Source organism: Myxocyprinus asiaticus, chromosome 33 (assembly GCF_019703515.2).
Source record: "Myxocyprinus asiaticus isolate MX2 ecotype Aquarium Trade chromosome 33, UBuf_Myxa_2, whole genome shotgun sequence".
Taxonomy (NCBI): domain Eukaryota; kingdom Metazoa; phylum Chordata; class Actinopteri; order Cypriniformes; family Catostomidae; genus Myxocyprinus; species Myxocyprinus asiaticus.
This window is the reverse complement of record NC_059376.1, coordinates 25,580,101-25,600,936: the sequence shown is the minus strand read 5'-3', so window position 1 is coordinate 25,600,936 and position 20,836 is coordinate 25,580,101. Positions and strand designations below refer to the sequence as shown.

The 20,836-nt window shown below is 37.2% G+C and overlaps 2 protein-coding genes across 2 annotated transcripts; both read left to right on the top strand.

Moving 5' to 3' along the window:
* The first annotated feature begins 820 nt into the window (after nt 1-820).
* LOC127424055 (solute carrier family 26 member 6) lies at nt 821-3,913 on the top strand. The gene is made up of 4 exons (XM_051668852.1): nt 821-891; nt 2,654-2,833; nt 3,303-3,442; nt 3,644-3,913. The coding sequence occupies exons 1-4, from the start codon at nt 821-823 to the stop codon at nt 3,736-3,738; spliced, it is 486 nt and encodes a 161-aa protein (XP_051524812.1). The 3' UTR covers nt 3,739-3,913.
* Nucleotides 3,914-4,989: 1,076 nt separating this feature from the next.
* Nucleotides 4,990-20,609, top strand: LOC127424702 (pendrin-like). Its single transcript, XM_051670104.1, has 13 exons — nt 4,990-5,098; nt 5,182-5,317; nt 6,212-6,325; nt 7,165-7,429; nt 7,774-7,908; nt 11,913-12,023; nt 12,512-12,687; nt 16,483-16,539; nt 16,708-16,785; nt 16,906-17,001; nt 17,433-17,539; nt 18,667-18,736; nt 20,004-20,609. The coding sequence occupies exons 4-13, from the start codon at nt 7,420-7,422 to the stop codon at nt 20,025-20,027; spliced, it is 864 nt and encodes a 287-aa protein (XP_051526064.1). The 5' UTR covers nt 4,990-5,098; nt 5,182-5,317; nt 6,212-6,325; nt 7,165-7,419; the 3' UTR covers nt 20,028-20,609.
* The last annotated feature ends 227 nt before the right edge of the window (nt 20,610-20,836 follow it).

The window sequence follows — 20,836 nt, the reverse complement described above, 5'->3', positions numbered from 1 at the left end:
TTACAAATAAAAAAACCAGAGGAATTCATTATGAGGGCATTTTTTTGCCCCAACATTTTTAATTCTGGGGGCATTTTATTATTTTCAGTGACATTTTTTGCCCCAAGCCCCCCTTAATTTCTGACCCTGGTGTGCTTCTTGGACAGTTTGGAGGTATCTAATCCTAGATCAGTACTCTTTATTAATTCATATGGCCTGGGTTGTCCCACACTTACTATTGTATTTAGTGTCTGTTTAAAGAAATTCACCCAGGGTCTACTTTAACACACTTGATTGAAACAGCCCCAATTCTGAAATAAATAAATAAATAAATAAATAATCTCACACCCCTAAAGAAGTTTTAAACTCATTATGACTACTAGGCTCTGTTAAATAATTAGCTTTTGGAGTAATGGAAATTTTCTAGCTTGTGTTTGTTGTTCCTGTTGAATATTTTCTTCTAGATTGTTAAATGCACATGTATGGAATGTGTGTTATTTATTTATTATATTTTATTTGTTAATTGGTTGCTATCTGTTATTAAACATTGTCACTGGTCAACATATAAGCAAATTAACCAATGGAGCACAGAGTTGGGGAGTAAAACCACGGGGATCATTATATGGGGTTAAGAGAGGGTTCATGTTGAGGTTTTACCTTTTAAATATCAGAAAACAATGAAAATATTTAAGGAGAGAACTTTAGAGACAAGTGGAGTTTTAATTTAGCAATTCAGGTCATGTGCACTTCATGTGCACTGATAGAAATCAGTGAATTCTCTAGACAAGGTAAGCGATCTTTTTTCTGGGTTCTTATTGATAACAACCTTATTTCCACTTTTATGGCACACTCACACCTGCACAGTCACCTGTCCTCATGTGTGCTCATATCAAAGAATGCTGACAGATGCAGGTATGAGCTTTGATGTCTTATCAACTTTGGCTGTGGCTGCTCATGTCTTCACACAATTACAAAAGACACCATAAGAACGGCTACCCCTCGAGTCTGATCAGATTTTAAAATGCATTTTTTAGTGAATTGTTAAAGGAATAGTTCACACACACACACACACACACACACACACAAAAACCCGCATGGCTTTCTTTTTTCTATGGGTCACAAAATGTTAGGCAGAATGTTAGTCTCAGTCACCACTGACTTTCATTGCATTTTTTCCTTTCAATGAAAGTGAATGGTGACTGAGAATAACATTCTGCCTAACATCTCCTTTTGTGTTCCATAGAAGAAAGAAAGCTATTCAGGATGAAAGAATTTTAATTTTTACTTAAGTACTAATGTGTGTTTGAAATTATCTTCTTAGAGTATACATTAATATATGTCTGTGCATTAATCAGAAATACAGTAATTCAGGAACAACTCCTAAGTATATTCTGGTGTTTTAACATCTGCTTTTGTTGAGTTCTGTCCACTCATACACACAAACATACTGTATAAATAAAACACTGCAATGTAAATAAATCAATGCATGTCATATCTTGTGTAACTTCAGTCTGTGTTGTACTATTGATGGTCAAAGGTCAGTTGGCTAATGACTGAATAAGCGAGATCACTGGTAAATTTCACTGTGATTTTTGGTGAATAATGTGATGCTGTTGGTGATTAATTTTTTATTTATTTTTTTCCTTTGAGGGTAGATGCCAAATGACCCTGACAATCCACAGGAAGAAATTATGTTTTTAAAGTGTTGCTCAGAAGATGGTAACATTTAACACTTAACAATAAGGTAGTATACATAACAACTTTAGTTCATGCATGGGGTATGATTTTTTAAAACTGTATTAATTAATCTATGCAAATATTAATTTATATATATATATATATAAAACATTGTTCATTTTCAGTTCTCTTGAGTACATAATGAATGAAGTAATGTAAATATATACACATTTTAATGTTAAAAAATGTTTTAGTATATTTAGAAATTAACATCAACCAGGATTAATAAATACTGTAAAAGTATTGTTCCTTCATGTTAACGTTTACAACCTTATTGTAAAGTGTCACCCATTAGACTAAATGGTAAAAGTCTCTCTCTTTCTTTCTCTCTCTCACACACACACACACACATACACACACACACACACACACACACATACACACACACACACACACACACACACATACACACACAATGTTGGTGCAGCTATCATTATGAGGACTCTCCATAGGCATAACGATTTTTATACTGTATGAACTATAGATTCTATCCCCTAACCCTACCCCTACCCCTAAACCTAACCCTCACAAAAACCTTTCTGCATTTTTACATTTTCAATAAAACGTCGTTTAGTATGTTTTCTAAGTGATTTGAATTATGGGCACACTAGAAATGTCCTCATAAACCACATTTATAGCATAATACCCTTGTAATTACCAGTTTGTAACCTAAAAAAAAGCCCTCGTAAACCACTTAAACCTGCCCACACACACACACATACACTTCCTTTATCATATAAAAGTTTTTCCCATTAATTGGTTTAGCTTCTGTGTTTGTTTTTTGAGAGAGATAATGAGAGTTTGTTCTGAGTTCAAGGCCACATTTCACCAGCCACACAATCACGCATACCCACTTTATTTCCTGGAGAAACCACCTTTCTTTTAGAGTTTCATGGAAAACGCATTAACATAAATTGCTTTGTTTTATTTGACTTAGGAGTTGTGCCTGTCTAAACCTTTTTCTCATTGTCACAGATGGACAATCAAACATTTCACAGAGTGAGAATTTAAATCAGGATCACATTTATGGTCTGGATGAAGCAGAACTAGATGTGCTGGGACAGTGTGGAGGAAAGAAGCACTGGACAGTCTGGGAAAAGCTAAAAACAGAGCTCTGGTGAGTAGGCATGGGATATGAGTACAAGAGCTTGCTTAAAGGTGAAGTGTGTAATTTTTTGGATGTTAAAATACTATCTCTTATCCAAGCTTATTATGCAGAGAAAACCATAAGTCATTCATCTGTTGATTTCTCTGAAAAGTGTAAACACTGTGACATTATGAAAACATTGATCTGTTTTCATTTTAGCATTTTAGCATCTTTACAAGCCCAACATAGCAACAAACCAATGGTATGAGTTTGGGGCAGGACTATCTGCTTGCATGGCCAATGGCAAACTGGGGAATTGTTCTGGAAACCTTTTTGAAAGCAATCATTATTTTTGCAATTCCATTTGCTGACACTAGACACACTAGACCTTTAAGAAGCAGATGCACCTAAGATAATTGTGACAGTACTTTAGCAGGAACAGAAACAGTTTTCATAATAAATGTTTGTATTAATCTATTTCTATATCTTTGTACATCAGGTGTTCAAGTCGGAGGCTGAAGAAGTGTTTCTTGTCTATTGTTACTCTACTGTCATTGCTGCCACCGTACTCACTCAGAAACAATGCTACTGGAGATCTGATATCGGGAATCAGTCTGGGGATCATGCACCTGCCACAAGGTCTGAGATGCATACCTATGTTACCTGAGCTATAATAATGAACACACCTGTGTTACCTGAGCTAAAGTATAGCTTCAAACATACACCTATTTTACATAATACACCTGTTCTAAAATATTAATCTAATCTAATCTAATCTATATTTATAATACAATATTTTCAAACAATTTTTCACTCAAATTTGATTTTTATTTCATATAGGAATGGCGAATGCTTTGCTGACTGCAGTTCCTCCAGTGTTTCCTTTATTCCTCCTTCTACCCTGTTCTTATTTACTTCATATTTGGAACACCTAAACACATCTCAGTGGGAAAGTACTGTACACACAGACGTTTTGATGTTCAGGATTAATGTCAGTCTGATTGGCTGGTGATCTGTCTGATTCACAGGTACTTTTTCTATCCTTTCCATCATGGTCGGTACAGTGACAGGTGATGCGGTGCTGCCAGGCAGTGGAGGGGAGGAAGATGAGAGAGAGGCTGAAAGGACTAGAATTGCCATTGTAGCTCAATTAACCATTCTATGTGGACTGATGCAGGTAAACACACACACACATTTACCTAGCTATCTAAATGAAAACAAAAAAACAGACATCTATAGACATCAATGTTTTTATGTAAAGATAATTATAGTGATTATTGACTAACCTTAACCCCATGCCTACGCCTACACCTAAAAAAGAACTTTTTCACATTTTAAGAAAATACAAAAACTTTATTTAAATTATTTATATTATTTAACTAACTTTTATTTAAAGCTGCACTACGGACGATTGTTTTATTTTAAAAATGTCATTTTTGGTTGAGTCCATAAAAAACAGTGTTTTAAACAATGTCCTTACTTCACCCCGATTCACTACGGTAAGCCTACAAAAATGATTTGTATTATGAGCTGTCGGGTCAAAATTATGTAATACATCCTTACGTCCAAGCTTGCGTCATTACGTTTCAGGACTTCTGAGTATTTTATAACATTGCTGTAGTTTCCAGGAGTGTGTGTTCTGCTGTTTTCTCATTTCTTTTGCCCCAGTTGCAGAAATACACAAGCTATCACTTACTGTCCTTTTAGCAGATAGTCTGTCTGTTTACAAGTCTGTTTAATAGCCACTATAGGTGCAAGTTACTACAAGGTAGTTCCCCATGAAATGCAAAATCATCTCAAGTACGATTTCATAGCACAGTAATGTACAAATATCTCCCAGTCATTATCACACACAGGCAATGTCCAGGTAAACTCAAACCATTAGATTCATCCACGCAGGAGAGCAGTGCCGAAACACAACTTGCGTAAAGTGTTCTTCCACAAATTGTTTGCAATTTTCAGTTTCAACCACAGATGTCGCTAGAGAGCACAAAGTTCCATAGTGCAATTTTAATAACAAATGTCCTCAAAGGGAGGTTGTGTCAGATTTAGTTCACATCTAGGGACACATTTGTCCCAAACTAGCTGTAATAATTGTGTATTTGTGTGTGTAAACCTCTTTCCCTGCAGATTCTGCTCTATGTGTTGCGTTGTGGAGGAGTGTGTCTGTGGTTGTCTCGGCCATTGGTCAGTGGATGCACTTTTGAAGCTGTAGTCCATGTAACTGTTCGCCAGCTGCCTTTACTGATGGGCATCTCCATAGTCAGACATAGAGGTGTCCTCGCTGTGGTCTGGGTGAGAATGAGCTCTGTGTGTTTTACATTATGCCCTCAATTTATCTCTGATACTGAATGTGTATACAACTGTGTGTATTCCAGATGTTTTCAAGCATTTGTCTGCAAGAGGGGGAGTATTGGAAACAACACTGGTTGTTTCCCTTGTCTCCTTGGTAATCCTTGTTAGTGGAAAGATGCTGAATTCATGCTGGAATACTCTATTTCCCTTTCCATGGGAGTTAGTACTGGTGGGAATGCACACACACACACACACACACACACACTTAAAAGTCATCACGAAATTTTTTTATTCAGTTGACCCTATTTACTGTCTCAAATCACGTTCTTCCCTATCCTTCACCACTAAAACAACTTTGCTTTTTCGCCTCGTGTCATCAATCCCTCTTATTTTTCAACCCATCCCCTCTAAACACCTGGCTCCATTTTTGTATATAACACCCACTTTCAACAATCAAATAAATTTTTGATGTATACATTTAAGTTCCTCCCTATATTTTCTTCTTGTTGAATACCCTATTTCAGTCAGAAATACATCACATTACAGAAGAAAATGTATTTCGCATACTGGATTCATATTGATATTTAACGTTGATATTTAACGTTTCTCTGCAATAGTAATTCTTTCTCGATGTTCCTAGAATTATTTGCCACTTTATCATCAGTGCAGTTTGATTTGTCTGGTCGGTATGGAATTCAGATCATTGGACCCATACAAACTGGGTCAGTAGAGTGTGAATTGTCATTATAACACTAGTTAGCAGAAACTGTTTGGAGCTAAACTAATTACAACTAAATTTCTCTCTCTATCTATCTCTAAGTCTCTAACTTCCCTCCCTTCAAAAATTTTCCTTTCTCAAAAACTGTTTATGGCCGCTCTTGTGCTGGCAGAGGTGGGCTTTGGTTTCCAAGCTTCACTGGGAATAATGTTTACTCATACACATGGGTACAATTTTCACAGCAACCAGGTAACATGCGAAGGATGAAGTTTTAACTTCAAATATTATTACAACCTCCCAATAAGATTAAGTGAAGCTATTTTATTAGGCCAGTAAAAATGTCTGCATTGCAACACCCCCTACTTCTGATCATAAATGGTCTTTCCCAACTGTAGGAGCTGTTGGCTATGGGTCTGTGTAACTTCGTTGGAGGGGTGTTCCAGTGCTTTCCAGTGAGCGACTCTATGCCGCATAGTATGGTGCAGGAGAGTACAGGTGGACAGACTCAAGTGAGAACACCAGCTGTCCTTTACCTGATCTCTGATGAAAAATAACCCCACCTTACAGCCATAGTTATTTGGGATCAATTCACAGTTACACAGCCTGAGACGATTATATTTAATCTTTTCTCAGAGAAGAGATATGTTACTTCACATTCTTTGCAACTTGGTGGTTATCTCGCCACCAAAACAACTGATGCATTTGCTTTGATCTCATACTAATATTTAGAGAGTGGCCACATGAAGCATAGACATATTAATTCACAGGGAATTAAATCATGGTGAACAAATGTTAACTGAAATTTTAAACAATCTCATGCTTCTCACAGGCTATGAACTTGAAAATAATAATTAAAAAAAAATGTCTACATAAAATAATGAAGTTAAATTATGATTACGTTTTGGTTTCATTCTGCTTAACTGAATTATGCTGCAAAAAAATTAAAAAAAATACAAATAAAAAATGCAGCATGTAACTCCATTATTAAGATATTGATCATTAACATCTATGTCACTCTTATCAACACAGGGTAACTGATAAAATACAAACCACACAAACAAAAGAAACAGATTTTGCAATATGTCAGTGAAAGTTTGGGGACTCCGGGACAAGGCTTTGGTCTGTGGAGCACTGTTGTTAGGTTTTTACTCATAGGTCTTACATGATGAACTTGATCTTTGTCTTCTCTGGTATCTGCACTGATAATTCTATTGATTCTGCTGAAGTTTGGTCCCCTTTTTCAGCAGCTACCAAAGGTCCCAATACCACCTTCAGTTATCAGGAGTATTTTATACAGATCTAGTGTAATAAGACATTTGTAAATGCTGTATATATTTATGTCTTTCAGACAGTCTTGGCTGTCATTATATTGGTAAATTTGCAAGGGGTCTTTGCGCAATTCAAAGATGTCCTAAACTCTGGAAATCAGACGGATTGGAACTGGTAAGGACAGCCCCATCCATCCGTCCGTCCGTCTGTCCATCCATCCATCGCTAGAGTTCCATGTAGGCCTCTCATCCAGAATATTTTCTGTGTGCATTTCCCCACTGAGACCCAGCTGGTATTCCAGCTGATTAACCACCTAAACCAGCTCAGACCACTAATGACTAGAGGTGAGGGAAAAAGGATATTTCAAAGTATTGCAATATTTTACATTGTGATGGTGCATTAATATTCTAACACCAAGAGTCAATAATTCTTACATTTTGGGGAAAAACAGGTTGACCGCCACTCAAAGCAAGTCTGAGAATGCAAAAAATTTCTAAACAACCAAACTAAGAATGAGCTAAGAATATAATTGCACAGAGCACCAAAGTCCTATGCAGATATATTGCAATATATCACAGTTTTGAATGACTATACACTTAATAAAAATAACAACATTATCGTGTTGTGACCCAGAAATCAATATGATATTGCCAGGTCTCTTCTGATTTCCATCCTTTCTAATGTCCAGAAATGACCTGCTTAAACCAGCTACCATCAGATGCTACTGTAGTTATAGCTGATGACATTACCACAAGGATTGAAATTTCATTGAGAGAACAAGATCATACCGGGACAACATCATTTTTAGATCTGTGCAGAGGAGGTGATTTGCTGTGTGAATTATTTAGGTGTTGTTCCTCTCTTGTTTCACAATCTCTATTTCTTTGTACGTCAGGTGTACAGACCCAAAGTTTAAGTGCTTTTTCCTGTCTGTTGTTCCTCTCCTGGCATGGCTGCTGAAATACTCTCTCAGAGAAAATGCTATTGGAGATCTGGTATCAGGAATCAGTGTGGGAATCATGCACCAAGCCACTTTTACAGACACACTTGTGTAGACACACCTGTTGTACTATAGTAGTTTACATTTTTAATCCATGTCCATTAGCTTTGAAGCTATCTAGTGTACTTCTATTCATTATCTTTTAGCAGATATACACATAATTCAGGGCCTTTCTGTTCTAAAAAAACAAACAAAAACAACACATACATACATATATTATACACAGTACTGTGCAAAAGTCTTAGGCAGTACTATATATATATATATATATGAGTCAACGGAGTTGAGATCCATGTGCAGCTTTAATAACAATAAAAGTAGTAATACAGATAGGCAGGGTCAATCACCAGCAACAGTAATATCCAAGGTAATCCAGAGAGGTAGTCAATAAACAGGCAAGAGGTCAGGGCAGGCGGCAGACAATCACAGGTTATATCCAGGTAAACAAGGCAGTAATAGTAGGCAGGCAGCAACGGGTCAAAACAGGGTAAACAGTCCAGGATCATACACAGGAAATACAATAAACTCAGAGAACGCTCAGAAATGTCAGCAAGGGCAAAATAAGACTTCGCAATGATAGCGTGTGAGAGTGAGACTTAAATAGCTGAGTAGACGAGGAACAGGTGAGCAGGTAATCAGTGCCAGGTACGGGGATTATGGGAAATGGAGTTCAGAGTGTAAAAGTCAATATTCAGGTGATGGAGCCTTCAGGTGTTGAGTGGGAGGAACTACAGAGGCGGGATTCGTGACAATATATACAGGTGCATCTCAATAAATTAGAATGTCATGGAAAAGTTCATTTATTTCAGTAATTCAACTCCGCAGCCTTATGAGGATTGTCAAGCAAAATCGATTCAAGAATTTGGGTGAACTTCACAAGGAATGGACTGAGGCTGGGGTCAAGGCATCAAGAGCCACCACACACAGACGTGTCAAGGAATTTGGCTACAGTTGTCGTATTCCTCTTGTTAAGCCACTCCTGAACCACAGACAACGTCAGAGGCGTCTTACCTGGGCTAAGGAGAAGAAGAACTGGACTGTTGCCCAGTGGTCCAAAGTCCTCTTTTCAGATGAGAGCAAGTTTTGTATTTCATTTGGAAACCAAGGTCCTAGAGTCTGGAGGAAGGGTGGAGAAGCTCATAGCCCAAGTTGCTTGAAGTCCAATGTTAAGTTTCCACAGTCTGTGATGATTTGGGGTGCAATGTCATCTGCTGGTGTTGGTCCATTGTGTTTTTTGAAAACCAAAGTCACTGCACCCGTTTACCAAGAAATTTTGGAGCACTTCATGCTTCCTTCTGCTGACCAGCTTTTTAAAGATGCTGATTTCATTTTCCAGCAGGATTTGGCACCTGGCCACACTGCCAAAAGCACCAAAAGTTGGTCAAATGACCATGGTGTTGGTGTGCTTGACTGGCCAGCAAACTCACCAGACCTGAACCCCATAGAGAATCTATGGGGTATTGTCAAGAGGAAAATGAGAAACAAGAGACCAAAAAATGCAGATGAGCTGAAGGCTACTGTCAAAGAAACCTGGGCTTCCATACCACCTCAGCAGTGCCACAAACTGATCGCCTCCATGCCACGCCGAATTGAGGCAGTAATTAAAGCAAAAAGAAGCCCCTACCAAGTATTGAGTACATATACAGTAAATGAACATACTTTCCACAAGCCCAACAATTCACTAAAAATGTTTTTTTTTTAATTGGTCTTATGATGTATTCTAATTTTTTGAGATAGTGAATTGGTGGGTTTTTGTTAAATGTGAGCCAAAATCATCACAATTAAAAGAACCAAAGACTTAAACTACTTCAGTCTGTGTGCACTGAATTTATTTAATACACGAGTTTCACAATTTGAGTTGAATTACTGAAATAAATGAACTTTTCCACGACATTCTAATTTATTGAGATGCACCTGTATATACAGTATATATATATATATATATATATATATATATATATATATATATATATATTCTTGGTTGTTGGCAGATAGGATGTTCCAAGCTTCTTGGAGAATTCGCCACAGTTCTTCTATCTATTCAGGCTGTCTAAACTGCTTCATGTATCCCAGACTGACACAGTGTTCAGTGGGGGGCATTGTGGGGGCAATGACATCTGTACAGTATACATATATACTGTACACTCACCAGCCACTTTATTAGGTACACCTGTACATCTGCTTATTCATGCAATTATCCAATCAGCCAATTGTGTGGCAGCAGTGTAATGTATAAAATCACGCAGATATGGGTCAGGAGCTTCAGCGTTCACATCAACCATCAGAATTGGGGAAAAATGTGATCTCAGTGATTTAGACTGTGGCATGATTGTTGGTGCCAGACAGGCTGGTTTGAGTATTTCTGTAACTGCTGATCTCCTGGGATTTTCACACACAACATTCTGTAATTTACTCATAATGGTGCCAAAAACATACAAAAAAACAATGAGTGGCAGTTCTGTGGACGGAAACACCTTGTTGATTACAGAGGTCAACGGACAATGGCCAGACAGGTTTGAGCTGACAGAAAGGCTACGGTAACTTAGATAACCACTCTGTACAATTGTAGTGAGCAGAATAGCATCTCAGAATGCACAACATGTCGAACCTTGAGGCGGATGGGCTACAACAGCAGAAAACCACATTGGGTTCCACTTCTGTCAGCCAAGAACAAAAACTGAGGCTGCGGTGGGCCTACCATCTGTGTACCTCAGCAGAAATCAAGATTTGTCAGACCAGGCAATGTTTTTCCAATCGTCAACTGCCCAGTAATTGTGAGCCTGCACCCACTGCAGCCTCAGTTTCCTGTTCTTAGCTGACAGTAGTGGTACCCGGAGGTGTCTTCAGCTGCTGTAGCCCATCCGCCTCAATGTTCGACATGTTGTGTTTCAGAAATTCTTTTCTACAAAGCACTGTTGTAATGCGTTTATTTGGCTTACTGTCACCTTTCTGTCAGCTTGGACCAGTCTAGCCATTCTGCTCTGACCTCTGTCATTAACAAGCTGTTTTCGCCCACAGAACTGCTGCTCGCTGGATGTTTTTTGTTTTTCGCACCATTCTCTTTACACTCTAGAGACTGTTGTGCATGAAAATCCCAGAAGATCAGCAGTTGCAGAAATACACAAACCAATATAATACTAAATACTAAATCACTGAGATCACATTTTTCCCCATTCTAATGATTGAAGTGAACATTAACTGAAGCTCCTGACCCATATCTGCATGATTTTATACATTACACTGCTGCCACACGATTGGCTGATTAGATAATCGCATGAATAAGTAGATGTACAAGTAACCTAATAAAGTGGCCGGTGAGTGTTTATATATATATATATATATATATATATATATATATATATATATATATACATATACTGTATATACAGTACTGTACAAACTAATTCTCAAAGTAATGACAACTAATTCTCCTAGGTACACCTGGACACAGTTTTCCTTGGTTGTTGGCAGATAGGATGTGACTTGCCACAGTTCTTCTCTCTATTTAGGCTGTCTCATTTGCTTCTTTCTCTTCATGTAATCCCAGACTGACTCAGTGATGCTGAGATCTGGGCTCTGTGGGGGCAAGACCATCTGTTGTAGGGTTCCTTGTTCTTCTTCTTTTTAATTCTATTTGCAAAAGGGAATGTTGAAATCTAAAATTGATATTTCTTACTCGTACACTAAAAGCAGAATATATAAAATGATCAAAAATATAATGCGCCTAAGAATTTTGCACAGTATTATATATATATATATATATATATATATATATATATATATATATATATATATACTGTATTTAATGTATGTGTTTTGCTTTGTAGGTATGGCATATGCTTTGCTGGCTGTGGTCCCTCCAGTGTTTGGTTTTTATTCCTCCTTCGACCCAATTCTCATCTATTTCATATTTGGAACATCCAGACACATCTCAGTGGGTATGTACCTGCAGACTTACACATTTTTTGTTTTTATATCATGATCGGGACTTCTGGATCTTTTACCTTTATTACTCTTAAATATAATTGACTCTTTGCTAAGTCCACCATAAAAACATAGTTTTACATTTAATTATCCAAAAATAAGGTAAGAGAGAGGATACATGCAATATGTTTTTTTTTTTTTTTTTTTAACCTAATTCTAGATAAGTTCATGCTTTGGATCAGGGGCGTCATCCACCTAATTTTTTTGAGGGGGCACCAGGGTCAACCAAACCCAACCCACCACCGCCATTTATGCAAAGTTCATATTGCTGCAACAAGCAGTATAAATCACAGGAAATGGTATAAAATGGCTGTTTTAATCAGTAATTGTATCAATAATGGTTGCATTTGATTGCATTTTTACATCTTCATACAGTTTTCTTTAAAAATATTTTATATTTAAAAACTGATACTGTAACACACACATACTCGCCTGTCTGTAGGGACATATGCAGTTATGAGTGTTATGATTGGCAGCGTGACAGAGCATTTGGCTCCAGACTCAGACTTCATGTTGCCAGGCAATGACACCAACTCCACCATCACAGACTTTGCCAGCCTTGATGCGGAGAGGGTGAAGATCTCTGCCACATTATCTTTCTTATCTGGTATTTTCCGGGTAGGTTCTCTTCAACTTGTTTTCCTATGTAGCTTTAAAGGTGTTTCTATATACTGTACTGTATGTGCTGATGCAAGGGTGTAGCAGTCATTTTAAAAGTGGGAGGGACACAGCTGTCAGTAGGTAGCTCACACAGACCTAACACTTACAGTGCAGTATTAATTACAGTATATTATTAATATATCTGACTTGACAACATTACTCCAACACAATACTCAACAAAGGACTAGAGAACATGAGGGCTATAAATACACAGACTAGGTAAACAATTTAACAAGACAATTAAACTTGAACCAATAACAAGACTAAACTAATAAAAAGATAACCAAGCAATACCATATGAACCAATGACATAACAGAACTAATAACAACACTCATGAACACAAACCAATGAGGAGACAGGACTAATAAACATAATGGAACAAGAGGGTCATATGACAGTAACATGACAAGGGACTAATAAGAACTAAACCCATGGCAGGAACAGGAAATCACATAACTGGAACAAGGAACTTAGTTTTCAAAATAAAAGATGTGAACAAAATCACACGAAAACGTAACAATTAGCCGCAAAAATAAAGGACATCTTGTGGAGCACTTGCTTCTGTTTCACACATGACAATAAAAGACTGAGCACAATCTGGTCCTGAATAAATTATTTAACCAATTACAATAATGACAACTGTGCATGTGCACATTTTTATTTTTACTCTGTGCTTGTGCTTTGTGAGATTTAAGTGGCTCGAGTGTTTTGATTACGTTCACCAGAATTCGTTCAGATTAATTTAATGATTCAGTGACCATTTCTGGTGATGCCAGAAGGTGGTGACAAATTAGTGTCTTGTGTGAAATGAGTTAGTCACTGAATCAGCGATCAAAATAAACTTTTAATCCTTTAAAATTTGTATGTCTAAAGACCTATAAAGGTTTACTTTAGTAGAAGTTTTAAGCATTATAAGAACAAAGCAAATCTATCATTTCCCTACAGTTTGTGTGCTACTGAGCATGACGTTTATCAAAAGACAACAATAATAGTCTTATAATAATTATAATGAGTTTCAATAAAGTCTTTATGTTTTCTTGTATAAAATAGCGTGTCTGCATGTCTATTCACTTCATTAAAATGCCTAAGTGTTCTAAGAACACAGCAGATCTATCTTTTTCCTCACAGTTTGTCGACTGCATACCAACATAGAGGTAAAAAACAGGAGCTGATATTAAAACTAGCTTTAAATATTTAACACAGATCTAGTAATCTGCTTAAATTGGCAAAAAGAACTAATCAAACTTTTACCTCACAAACATAATGTAAAAAACATAACTTAATGAAGACTCATGTGGTGATATAAACTCCACTTCCAATGTGTGCTTAAAAGAAGGATTGTCCTTAGTTTTTTTTTTTTTTTTTTTTGCAGTGCATTTCAAGCAATGCTGCCAATCAAGAATGATATGCCAATAAATAACTCTCCTTTGTGTGTTCCTCATCTCTAGATTATTAATTTAGATCAACATCAATGCAAAATAAAAAAAACATGGATAAATGAGCATTGTTGAAAGCAACTTTGTTGAAATGAACGGAGCCACGTTGATTAGACTGTCTGACTGACGGCCTATTACGTAAAGGTTGTTTCATGAAACTCACCTGCGATTGGCTGGATGATCAGCCCAAACCCGCAAACACAAAGAATACTGTATACAAATCCACCATTTGGACTTGGTATGGGTTGAGCTTGGAAAAGTGCGGGGGACAAAAATCACCTTTTAAAAAGTGCAGGGGGAAGTGTCCCTCACGTTCCCTGAGCTGCTACGTCCTTGTGCTGACGTGCCTAAGTATGTCTCTGGTGTCTGTGTGTGTTTATGCGTGTAGCTGCTCCTTGGTCTGGTTCGGTTCAGTTTTGTGGTGACATATCTTTCTGAGCCACTGGTGAGAGCTTACACCACAGCGGCTGCCATCCATGTTATCGTCTCACAGCTCAAATATTCGTTCGGCATCAGCCCTAAACGGTACAGAGGTCCTTTGTCTCTAATGTATGCGAGTATGAACCATGCGTGTCTTGCTTATTTCCTGTAAATCCCCAATTATACTTCTAATGTCTTCAAGTGTTATTTGCTGTAGGTGCACCCTAATGGTGGGGAACATGGCATTTTCCCCTAAGCTATGAAAAACACTTCTCTATCTATTTTTGGGGTTTGTAGCTTGTGACACTCACAGTTCTGAAGATCACAGTGAGAATGGAGAAGGGAATAGATGCAGCCAGTCCCAGATCAGGATTAAACAACACTGTCAAAATCAGAGTCATCACCCAAACCACCTAAACACACAAATAAACAGTAGGAAACAGACCCCCCTACCCCCTCCCCCTCTCTCCAGAGTGTCATAGAGGTTTGTGCATTGCTTGGAGAGACTAACATCGGTACTCTGGTATTTAGCATTGTATCCATTGTTGGTTGGTTTTAACAGAGTTTTCTAACATCAAATGAATCAAATTCTTATTCTGAGAATCTTACGTCTGAGTTAAAAAAAAATTTCATATAAACTTTCATATAACCTGTCATCAGTTTTGCTTCTTCCTGTTCAGAGGTCATGGACCTCTTTTGCTTTGAGGATTTCTTAAAGCTTTAATCTTGGTTCTGTGCGTAGATCATAATAGCTACTGTGGTATCATGGCAATTTGATCTGAAGACTAAATACAATGTGGAAGTGGTTGGACAAATCCCATCAGGGTGAGTCCTACAACATAAATTTGGAACACAAACATACTACTGCACAACACCACACACTTTACACACACCTTTAACTTAAAAGCTTCATACTTCATAGCATATATTCTATGTACAGTTATACAGAAATAGTTAAATACACAATCACAGCAACATAGTACAACCTCTTATCTATACAGACACTCATCTCTCTCTCTTCCACTTTAATAGTCTGCAGGCTCCTGTGTTGCCTGCAGTCTCCCTACTGGGTTCAGTGGTCGGTGATGCCTTTGCACTAGCTGCTTTTGGTTATGGCATTGCTATCTCCCTCTGTAGAATTTTTGCTCTAAAATATGCCTACAAGTCGATAGTAAGCAGTTAAGAGACTCTCTCTCACACGATTTCGCTTTTGACAGTGGTTCGGATGAAAGTATAAGTGAGCATTTTTGGGCGATGTGAAGAGATACAGCATTATGGTGTTTATTATGCCCGGGACATGCGTTGCGCGTAATGAATGACGTGCACAAATGTATACATTGTACAAATGTGCCTGGGCTTGTTCCTAGCAGGCAGCAGATGCCCTAACCCCGCCCCCACCCTAGAACATCTCGGGATACATTTCTTCTATCACGTGAAGTTTCAGGAACTAAAAAAAAAACGGCATAAATTTTTTTACAAGTTAAAAAAATATTAATTGCAGAAATTAACACGTTAACTTTCCCAGCACTATAAATTAAATTATTTTACTAAACCAATATCACACGAGCAAGAGTGTTGTATAGCCCTACATCAGCACGGCTGTGATTCAGCCACTGGTAGTTCAAAAGATGCATACAAGCCTCCGTTACTAATTCAAAAAATGTCACTTTAGATCTAGTAACGACGGCTTGGGCTGTTTCTAACAAGTAATTGGAGAAACAAGGATATCTGTGTGTGTGAGAGAGAGAGAGATAGAGAGGGAGAGAGAGAGAGATTGAATTTGTGTGATTACCTGCGTCTGTCGCGATTCCCAAACAGTACTGTAGTGTTAGTCAGCTTGCTGGAAATAATGCGAATTCTGGTCAAATACATCTTATTTTCTCTGTGTAAAAATAGCCGTCCGAGCAGGGGTCTCGCAGTATGATACAGGTCAGCACTGGACGGAAGACACAGGTGAGGACATCAGCAGATTGCAATCTGACTTCATTCCCTTTTTAGTTTTTGAGACCTAAATATGTTTTTACACATGAAGATGTTAACATTCTGGATGAATGGATTAACAAACTTCAATGAAACTTCTCACTCTCTGTTTTTCTATCTCTGTCTCTGTCTATCACTCAGGTGGCTGGAACTGTCTCTGCTGTTGTTATTCTGGTGATACTGTTAAAGATCAGAGAACTCTTTGAGGAGCTTCCAAAGGTGAGCACTGGAATCAGCCCATCGGTCTGTCTTGAATATTCATAATCTTTCATATCCATGCTGAATTACTGAATCTGGTAATGTATTTAGTATGTGTGTAAATTAAGGATATTGTTTTAGGCAGTGCTGGCTGCTATAATCTTTGTAAACCTGCATGAAATGATGAAGCAGTGTGGAGACATTTGCTTTCTCTGGAAGACTAACAGAGTGGATATGGTGAGAGAGAAAGAGATGGGAGTTTCATGAGAAAAAGCTTAAAAGCAACACATTAAAATAAACATTAGAAATAATCCAAAAGAAAGAATAATGAAAAGTTAACAAAGTATGAAATATTCTCATAAGCCCATGACACAAACATGTAATCAAATATTCAAGATTTTGAGGTGGGAAATCAAATGTAAAAGTTTAAGAATCACTTATTGAAAAACTCAAATTGATCGACCACTATTCTGAATATTTGTCTTTGTGTCTGTGGAGCTTAAGCCCTTTATCAACATAAACAAATAATTGTATTCATAACTAAGGAGAGAGTGACAGCATAGAGTGAAACAGTAAGGTAAAAAAGAGAGATCTCAATTGATTCCTAACAGTTTGATTGTTATCTTTTCTCTCTCAGTCTGTTTCCTGCTGTTTATTTGTGTGTTTAGGTGGTTTGGGTGATGACTCTGATTTTGACAGTGTTGTTTAATCCTGATCTGGGACTGGCTGCATCTATTCCCTTCTCCATTCTCACTGTGGTCTTCAGAACTCAGCTGTGAGTGTCACAAACTACAAACCCCAAACCATTAATGATTCATCCATACTCAGTGAAACACACACCATAATCACCCATTCCTGAGCCTTAAATCAGTGGTTCTCAACTGGTCGGTCACAACCAAAAATGGTTTGCAGGTGTGCTCTGATAGGGTTACAATTATGAACAACAGGCAAAAATCAATGCTAAATGCAAATAATACAATGTAGTCATATGTTTTATTAGGCATATGTTAACATGGGGAATGAGGGGATGTCGGGGTTGCTAGATTACATTAAATAAAGGTTCACTTGCAACAAGGATCCAAAAGATTTGTCCACAAGGTGTTTTGTGTGGTAAATTGTTGGGCTGATTAATAAATTAATAGTAATAATAAATGTTTTATTTTATTTTTGATTTTAAGGACATTTTTGTTTATGATAAACAATTCTGGTACTGTCTTGGGTCGCAATGAAAATTTGTGTCCTGAAGCAAAACCAGTTGTGAAACACTGCCCTAAACCATTTTCACCCTAAAGCCTAAAAGACTCTTCCACACACCCTAAACCCCAGTACAAAACCATTCAGGTGTGCAAGTTATACCTGCACTATAAACTATGTACCTGTACACCCTGAGTCCTTACACCTAAATCATTGACCCAAGCACCTTAAACCCTTATCTCTGAACCCTGTACCTTACACAAATAACTATTTTAGAGAAAACAATGGTCTCCAATGAGATATAAAACTTTCTGGTAGTTAAATGTGGATGAATGGAGGATTCGGTTTTCTGAGCGGCCATTGCTCCCTGGAGTGAAGTGTTACTTTTCATTCAGTTTTCATTGTATTTTTAAATAAACCCCTTTTTGTCAAATGAAGATAGTTTAATCTTTTAAAAGCATTTTTTTTTTTTTTTCAGTAAAAACAAAATGATTTTTCTTGTTTCAAAGGGGGGCGTTACCCGAACAAATTGAGAACCACTGCCTTAACTCATCCATATATTATTCCATTGCCTCAGTTGCTGAAATTAAATTTGGGTTCTTGCCAGCATCACACATTGTCATTTCAGCAGTTTGTAAATGAAACTCTCTCTGTCTGTCCCTCCTTTTCACTCCTTTACCCCTTATCTTCCCGTTTCTTTCCCTACAGATCGAAATACTCTCTGTTTGGCCAGATTCCTGGCACTGACATCTACAAACCAGTAGTGGACTACAATCAGGTGACCATGACCACACTACCACCATGCACACCAGTAAAACAGTTCACACACACAGTATATGTTTACTTTGCATTCAACTTTGCATGCTACAGTGATTTCATTTCACAGAGCATATACAGTATATTGCACCATTATCAGATTGTTGAGTTGCATTCAAATAACTGTGACAGGTCTAGCAGTGAATGCAGTTGGACTGTCAGTAACACTGTTGAGCTCTATGGCCTACTGAAGCAAACTGTCAGTCATAGCTTAGAACCTGAATAACAACACGTTTCCCGAAAAACACACACTCTTTGATTTCATTGTGTTGGATACTCAGGGTGTGTTTGAAAGTGTAGGTGGTGTGTAGATTTGTATATTGGGTGTGTTTCACTTGAAGGCGTTGTAAGAGAGACTGTTTGTATCTCTGAAGTATCAGCAAAGATGTGTGTGTGTGTTGCAGGTGATTAGGGGTATAAAGTACTCAAGTAAATAGATTTCATCACTTGTATTATTTGTGAAATTTGTAGAATACGCAAATACTATTGACACTTAATTCTTGTAGTCTACTCAGTTATATTACCAAGGGAACTCACTGCAATTTCATTCAGACCTTCAAAGTACTCAGTCTTTCCTCTTATACAGTACATATATAACAGTTCTTTTCATTTTAAAATGTAGCTTTGGGTAAAGTATTGAAATCCTCCGAAATGAGTTCGGGTCAGAGTGACATTTGAAATATGGACAAAGGGTGACATTTTGGTAATGCAGGCAACAGACCAAGGAGGACGTTTTGCGCAGGGGAAAAGGTGCCATAGGGATGCATTGTATTGAATGTGTTGCCTGTTCGATGCCTTTGACATAAGTGGAAAAATACTGTGCAGGTTACAAAATATATGCCTTCATAAAAACAATACCCTAGAAAAGCTATTTCAGGGGGAAAATATCAGCCAAGACGTTTGTCATCACTGTTTATGATTTCCTTTTTCCTCTCATTTTCCCTGTCTCCCTCTCTCTCAGAAGGTGTTGTAGAAAGTATAGAGAAGGGTGATTTGTGAGAAAGTAACTAAATGATTCTCCTCTCATCTGTATATGATGCTGTTCTTTACTGCCAGCAAGGAAAGAGTGAAGTGGTACATCTTTTTTCACAATTACACACACGAACTTACACACACACACACACACAAATGTTAGGGTTGGTTGACTGTAAATTGTCAGGGTGGAGTTTCTCATTATCCTTCCTGTGTAATGGACATGCAAACAAATTCTTTCCTTTCTTCCTATACAGGCCATACAGGGAACACATTTGTAAATCGCAACATCAGAAATGATATGGAACACTCTTGAAAAATGACACACTGAAGAGACCCATGCATTCTAAATTTGTGTAAATTCACCAATATTAAGCTGTTTGTTATTTATTGTGTAAATGGTGTACTGTTTATTGTGTATTTTGCATGTGCCAATAAATCACTGTCAGCTTAATACTTTTGAATATAAAATAATGTGGGCTTTGGAATAGATATAGAACTGTAGAACTGTAGAAGTAGAACTGTTTAAATGGCATTTAACATTGAAACCAGTAATTCTTGATAGATTATTCCAGGTTATAACAGTTATTATAACATTGTGTGTATGTATATTATCTGAAAATGTTAGAAATGAAGTATTACACATGAATGTAAAACCGTTCTCTCAAGATATAACCAGACTCCTGGAAAGTTTTTTTTTACAATAAGGCACAACAATACCGCAGGTCTTTATTTTTCCCATTTCAGCAATATAATAAAATTCAGTGTTTGTATTTTAGTGAGTATAAGCTATGTGTGCTATGTGTTAACTACTGTACTGTATGTATGCATGTGTATTCAGAATGACAGTTTATCTTAAATAAACAGGCATTTTGTTATTCTTTTGGTGAAGCTATTTATTGTTCAATGCTGAAGAGTGTTAGATCAGCCATAATAGCTTATCATTTACTTCGGTCCTGACCCAAAAACGTAACCTGGTATGATAGAAACATGTTACTATACCAATATTTTTGCAAAATTATTTTTGTAAAAAAATTTTTTTTCTATTTTATAATTTTAATTGAATTGACATCAATTTAGATTATACAAT

Coding starts and splice junctions, on each gene's coding strand:
- LOC127424055 (XM_051668852.1), top strand. CDS start 821: ATGGCACACTCACACCTGCACAGTCACCTGTCCTCATGTGTGCTCATA. Junction 892..2,653: donor AAGAATGCTGACAGATGCAG/GTATGAGCTTTG, acceptor TATTTGACTTAG/GAGTTGTGCCTGTCTAAACC. Junction 2,834..3,302: donor AAGCTAAAAACAGAGCTCTG/GTGAGTAGGCAT, acceptor TTTGTACATCAG/GTGTTCAAGTCGGAGGCTGA.
- LOC127424702 (XM_051670104.1), top strand. Junction 12,688..16,482: donor TCTTATCTGGTATTTTCCGG/GTAGGTTCTCTT, acceptor GTGTAAAAATAG/CCGTCCGAGCAGGGGTCTCG. Junction 18,737..20,003: donor CAGTAGTGGACTACAATCAG/GTGACCATGACC, acceptor CTTCCTATACAG/GCCATACAGGGAACACATTT.